Source organism: Nestor notabilis, unplaced genomic scaffold, assembly GCF_000696875.1.
Source record: "Nestor notabilis isolate BGI_N333 unplaced genomic scaffold, ASM69687v1 scaffold1520, whole genome shotgun sequence".
Lineage (NCBI taxonomy): Eukaryota > Metazoa > Chordata > Aves > Psittaciformes > Psittacidae > Nestor > Nestor notabilis.
This window is the reverse complement of record NW_009910470.1, coordinates 54,938-61,752: the sequence shown is the minus strand read 5'-3', so window position 1 is coordinate 61,752 and position 6,815 is coordinate 54,938. Positions and strand designations below refer to the sequence as shown.

At 39.3% G+C, this 6,815-nt stretch overlaps 1 protein-coding gene across 1 annotated transcript in view; it reads right to left on the bottom strand.

Moving 5' to 3' along the window:
• Positions 1–6,815, bottom strand: part of LOC104402225 (collagen alpha-1(XI) chain-like) — a gene marked incomplete at both ends in the record, with an annotated part of 90,010 nt that overhangs the window by 35,360 nt on the left and 47,835 nt on the right. Inside the window, 2 exons of the mRNA XM_010010044.1 lie at positions 1,223–1,330; positions 2,789–2,842. Of these exons, the coding sequence (XP_010008346.1) occupies positions 1,223–1,330; positions 2,789–2,842 (162 nt within the window). The remainder of the gene's footprint in view (positions 1–1,222; positions 1,331–2,788; positions 2,843–6,815) is intronic.

The window sequence follows — 6,815 nt, the reverse complement described above, 5'->3', positions numbered from 1 at the left end:
AGGAATGCCTTGAGGGCCTGGGTCACCCTTGGAAACATATTTTATTTTGATTAAAAGAATGTTTAAAGTGCTTATATTAGTCATTAAATGGATGATGAAAATGAAATACCAGATCCTAGTTATAGTAATGACAAAAAAGATTATGCTCCCACCAATTCACCCAATTCACTGGCACTATGTTAAATTAATAACAAAATTTGCCAAAATACAGTATTAGTTATAGAATATAAATAGTGACAATCACAGCAAGCCATAAAAACATGTTTAAAGGTACATTCACTAGAAATTTACAATGCTCACAAAAAATGGAAGATTAAAAAGAATTACATAACAACTAGATAAGCAGTTATTTGTCTTGTGCCACAATGGTGGCCGAACAGTAAGGGGTTAAATTTGCCTTTTAGCCAGTACTATACCTCCTACTTTAAATGACAGTGTTCATACTAATGCCTTAGTATGAACAAGTCATTACTACGTATTTCTACTACATTACTACATATAGCATGCTGGGTTTGGATGGGTAGCTGGTTTTTTTCATGGTAGCTAGTATGGGGCTGTGGTTTGGATTTGTGCTGAAAACAGTGTCGATACACAGGGGTATTTTAGTTACTGCTGAGCAGTGCTTACACAGGGTCAAAGCCTTCTCTACGTCTCGCACCACGCCACTAGTGAGCAGGCTGGCAGATGCACAAGGAGCTGGGAGGGAACACAGCTGACCCCAGCTGACCCAAGGGATGTTCTATACCATACGGTATCATGCTCAGCGTATAAAGCTTGGGGAAGAAGGAAGGAGGGGATATTCAGAGTTATGGCATTTGTCTTCCCAAGTTATGCATGACGTTTTGCTTTGCTTGTGTGCACGGCTTTTGCTTGAGTTTTCTCACTTTTACTCTTCTGATTGTCTCCCCCATCCCTTTGTGAGGGGTTTAAGTTGCCAGCTGGGATTAAACCATGACATATTACATATATGTCATGGTTTAACTGTCTTTTCATGACAAAAATACAAATTATTGGTTCAAAGGAATTATTTCAGTGTAAGCAGACACAGCTCCAAAATTGGAATTCTCCAGACTTCAAAATCTTTCTGGGTAAAATGTGTCAATTGTGATATTAGACTGTATGTTCTGACTTTATTCTGCATGTTCCACAGGATGATTTGAAATATGAGACTGTCAGCAATTTACCTGTCCCTTCCAATTCTTTTCCCAAAGCCACATCATACCTTAGCACCTTCTTTTCCTGCAGCACCTGGGAGGCCTTGTTCACCTGGTGGACCAGGAGGACCTGGGTGACCTCTTTCACCAATTGGACCAGTCTCACCAGTAGGACCCTAAGCACAAAGTAAAAAGTCAGTCACCTGAAGGTAATGAATGTCTTGGGGGTGGAAGGTGGGGAGGAACAGATTCTTAGCACCCAGCTGTTGTGAGTATCTGTTACAAAGCAGTTTTCCCATTGCTTAGCATACATTCCTCAGCCTTCCCTCCAGGCAAAGCTGACTTACAAAATATCTTTGTCCTATAAAATAAATCTTGCATTGCATTCCACCTGCAGACACCTGCACAGCTTCCGAGGAGTAAAATCCCATCCTTGCTCCTTAAGCAATGAAGCTTTAAAACAGTGTGCATCCATGTAGAGGGAGAGGTCACAAAAAGGACACAGGAAGGAAATGCATGTACTTGTGCTTGCCCTGAAACACTGTACTGTTGTTTTTCTGGATAATCTGAATTGGAAGGTGGGAATGTTGAAAGGGATCTCTTCAGATTCACTAGCTGAAAACTTTCACTGAGGGAATTACTTAAAACAGCTCATGCAATCCAAGTGCTTGATTTTGTTGCAAGTAAGTAAGATTAGATCAACTGCAGTTTTGACAGTGAATCTGTCCACAATCTAAAAGTGACTGAAATTTGGCCGCTGACAAGAAAGTCACAGTGAATCATAGAATCATAGACTGTAAAGGACCTTAAGATCACTCAGTTCCAACCCCTTGCCATGGGCAGGAACACCTTCCGCTAGACAGTGTAACCCAAGGCTCTGTCCAGACTGGCCTTGAACACTTCCCGGGATGGAGCATTCACCACTTCTTTGGGCAACCTGTGCCAGTGCCTCACCACCCTCACAGTAAAGAACTTCTTCCTCAGATCTAACCTGAACTTTTGAACCTGTCACCCCTTGTCCTATCGTTACAGTCCCTAATGAATAGTCCCTGTCCAGCATCCCTGTGGGCCCCTTCAGACACTGGAAGCTGCTCTGAGGTCTCCACGCAGCTTCTCTTCTCCAGGCTCAACAGCCCCAATGTTCTCAGCCTGTCTCCATACAGGAGCTGCTCCAGCCCCTGATCATCCTTGTGGCCTCCTCTGGATTTGCTCCAATGGCTCCTTGTCCTTCTTATGTTGAGGACACCAGAATTGCACACAGTGCTGCAAATGGGGTCTCACGAGAGCACAGCATAGGGGCAGGATCACCTCCTTCGACCTGCTGCTCACACTATGTGAACAGGTTATACTGTTCTTTCTAAACTATTTCATGGCAGACAACTTTGCCTTCTTGAGTTCTCATGAAGAAAAACCACAAAACTGGAGGTGGAAAGGTAACCCCAACATTTGTGTATTTCATGGAATCACTGATAATTATTAAGTACACCTTTCTAAAATTGTTATGCAGCATTTGTTACAAAAGTTAATATAACCATGAATATAGTCCTTTTAATACACCAATAGCAACTGCCTTAGCGATAACATAACCATTTAACATTGGACTTATGAAGTTACTATGAAATGGAAGGAGGTACCTGAGGGCCAACAACACCACCAGGACCAGGAGGACCAGTTTTTCCTTGAAAACCCTGTGAAATAATTGTAAAATACTATGTTACCAAGGACAAGATACAGAAGAGGATAATTCTTGTCTGTGCTGAAGAGAATAAAGAGAAATTCCATGTCACACAATCTTTCTCTTCAGGACGTAACAACGAGAAATTATTTGTTCTTGTGTATACTTTGATGTGAAACACTGATTAATCTTTCTTATCTCTATCAGTTCCAATCAACCTGAGCTGACACAACAGTAAAAAATCCAGTCAGTTTTACAGATCTCTCTAGGTGAACTTGATGAGGTGACTGTGAATGCATAAATGATGCAGCTAAAAGACAGCTGAAAATCCATTTTTACATATATACATTATGAGTCATAAAGCCAGACATACAAATGCTTTTTAAGGAAAGACACAGATGGTGGATTAAAGTGGAGAGGCATTAAAGGGGAGATTAGACAGAAAGAAAATGAAAAGAAACAGAGACCCAGGGAAGATGAAAGTTATACAGAGATGGTAAAAAAGGCAGCACGAGTGCCACAAAAAAGAATCAAGTTAATGAGAAATTGATATGATGACAGAAACTGGGAAGCAGAGAGGAGAAAGGTAATGATTTTGGGACAGTTTTTCACAACACTGACAAATAATTTTACAGAATTTGTATTTTCTCATCAGTGGCCCCAGACTTCAGTCCACAACTCATCAATAAGCTGAATGACAACCTCACTTGATAGTAGTACTATTTAATGTATCTTTGAAACATGCTGAATTCCTTCTTTCAAATATTGGAAGTGTTTTGCTGCATCAAGTTAGGAGAGTGTATTCACTACTGTATCACATAGTATACGATGCCTGACAGCCTGTATCTGCCTCCTACCCTGCTCACCTGTGTAATAAAAGGTGTCATCTGGCCCATATTCCTTACAAACATTGTGCCCTGCTCAGCATTCCTCTGGGCACAGTCTCACTGACAGTTGCCCCATTATATCAGATGTGGTTTAAGCTTTTTCTAACCTTCCTCAATCTGATTCTCTTCTTGCTGCCAGCCAGACATTACCCTGGTTCAGCCTGGCAAATAACTCCCTCTCAGACCTCTGAAATGATCCAAACTAAAAACAAATACAAAAGCACCCCTTTGCTCTAATGGCTGAAAATCAAAACCGGTACAGATGGAATCATTCCTGTGTCCTTTCCTTTATGCAGTCAAAGCTTCTTCTGAAGCCTACTGTAAGGAAAGACAAAGGAATGTTGAGTATCACCCATGTCCTGAAAGTACCTTGAGAAGATCTGCTATTCCCAGGTTTGCAGAATGAATGGATACTTTGCAGTATATTCAATGATTCTTGATGTTAATGATGGTTTTAGTACTCTGCTTTTTCTTATGTCATCAGCTTATTATCCCTACAGATTCAGATTTGTAAAAGTAGTAATAAGTAAAGGAGATTTCAGCAGCACATAGTCAAGATAACCTGAACATCCCATGGGTTCATCTAAACTATTTAGCATTACAAAATTTACACTAATGTCTCATGCAGGTGTTTTTAAGTGCCTAATTAGTCTCTTTCTTTCTTTGTTATTTTCTGGAAAGATAATGTAATAAAATTGAGTTTACTGTAGTGAGAAGAATGTCCTTGATTAATTCCAGTAGATGAAACAGCTAGTATATTTCTATTTTTTCCTTTCACAGGCATGAAACACTTTGTGTAACACCAGACCATCTAATAACCTCTGCAGCTGGTGTCTCCTGACAGTCTGAGATTGGTATCACTGAAATTGATAAACACTTCTAAGGACGAACTAGCTTAATATTGGTTTTCAGTATCTAGTTTATGTCTACATTTATATTCCAAATTATTTATCATGATATTATTGTTCCTATGTCTAGAATTTCAGCAAACAATGGCAGCTCTTCGAAGTTCATATGGTTTACTGAGGGCAATAGCTGTAGCCTTCTCTCCACTAATACTTCCCTCAGTTGCTATCAACATATGCTTGTTATTCCATAAGCAAGCTGCAGAGTGCAATCTGGGAATCTGGCTCTCTAATTTGTTAAGCATGACTATGTCTTTTAGCCTAATTCCCTTATTGCTCTAATGCCCACATGCATCGCTAAACTTTAATGAGATATACGCCTAACTAAGAAATAGAATCCTTCAGACCTTGAGTGAAATAAAAGTTTTCTGATTTATACATTTCTTTAAAATCTGAAATGGAAATGTTCATTTAAAAAAATAAAAAATTAACAAGTCTACTTTTTAATTTATTTTTTTTTTTAAATCTAGTTTTCTCATACTTGAGAACCCATGGGAGAAAAAACCACTTTTTAAATAAGTCTGGGCCAAGTATATATATACACAGGTCAGAAAACAATGCTAATGAAAAGCTGCATTTTTTAAAATACGTTTATGCATTTGCACTCAGTTTGTCAGTCTAATCCTACTGAAGACAAAGGAGATTAAAAATTAGAGAACCATAGTACTGATTAAACCCAGAGGGACCTGGTCCAGACACCACACAGTAGAAGAGTCTGTAGTTCCATTGTATGTTGCATCTTTCTTTTCTAGTCATGAATGAAATCAAGAAATCATCAAATCATAGAACAGTTGAGGCTGGAAATGACCTCGGGAGGTCATATGTCCAACTGACCTGCTCAAGTAGGGCCACTGAGAGTTGGCTGCCCAGGAATATCTCCAGCCTCTCTGTTCCAATGCTCAGTCACCCACACAGTTAAAAAAGTGGTTACTGATGTTCAGATGGAGACTCCTGTGTTTCAGTTTATCCCCATTGCCTCTTGTCCTGTCACAGGGCATCGCTGAAAAGAGCCCGCCTCCATCTTCTTTACACCCTGTCTTCAGGCTTTATATACTTTGGTAAGATTTGACCTGGGTCTTCTCTAGGTTAAAAAGCCCCATCTCTATCAGTCCTTACTCATAGGAGAGATGCTGCAGTCCCTTAACCATCATGGTGGCCCTTTGCTGGCCTCTCCCCAGTAGCTTTCTCTCTGTTCTCTTGAGAAGTCCAGATCTGGACACAATACTCCTGGCCCCACCAGGGCTGAACAGAAGGGAAAGATCACCCTCCTGCAGCCCAGGATACTAGTAGTATTCTTTGCCATAATGGCACATTACTGGCTCATGTACAAATAAGTAAGAATAAAGGGAAAAGAATAACCGTGCTTTTTCTTATCAGACTAAAGAACAATTTCAAGCTTCCTGCATTCTACGGAATGATTCAAACTAATTTTTATGATACACAAGATTAGTCTTTACATTATTGCAAAGAAAAAGAAGAAAGAAGTAGTCAATAATGATTCTCTCACACACATAAAAGCATTACAATGCGTAAGAAAACATAGTTTTTCCACATGGTGTGTTACTCCAAGATCTGTTCTCCTCCTTCCAGCAGTGGAAGTGATGCAGCAGTCACTAACAGATTTCCAGTGAAGTTAGAACCCAGAACTCAGCCAACATGCTTAGACAAATTATCTCTAAATTCATTTATGGCTTTCTCTAGCTCTGAAAAGTCCAAGTAAGAATTGTATTTTATTTCAGTACAATATGAATAAGGCTTTGGCACTATGGAAGTAGAAAGTCTTTTTAAATAATTCCATTAAAACTGTTACACGTAAATCTTTTCATTTTGATGCCAGAATTTACTGATTATGATTCTGAAGGGGATTACCTAAGATATAGTTTCAAAATTGAAGGGGTTTTTGATAGGTTGAATCATTCCTGATCCTACTTTCCAAAGGCATTGGCTTTTGAGTCTCCGAGCTGCTTACTACTGATAAGCCTTTTTGTTACTTTATGATTTATGTTACATGGCATTCAGTGAGAAAAGTACCATAGAGTAATTACCTGACAAATCTTTATTAAAATTGAGATCTGAGTATTAATCTACTTGACTTTTATTGTGATGTTCCTAACCGGGCATATCAAACAATAAGCTCACTCTTGTAGCATGGAAACTAAAATAAAGTTTTATCATGTCTAAGCTACCAACCATA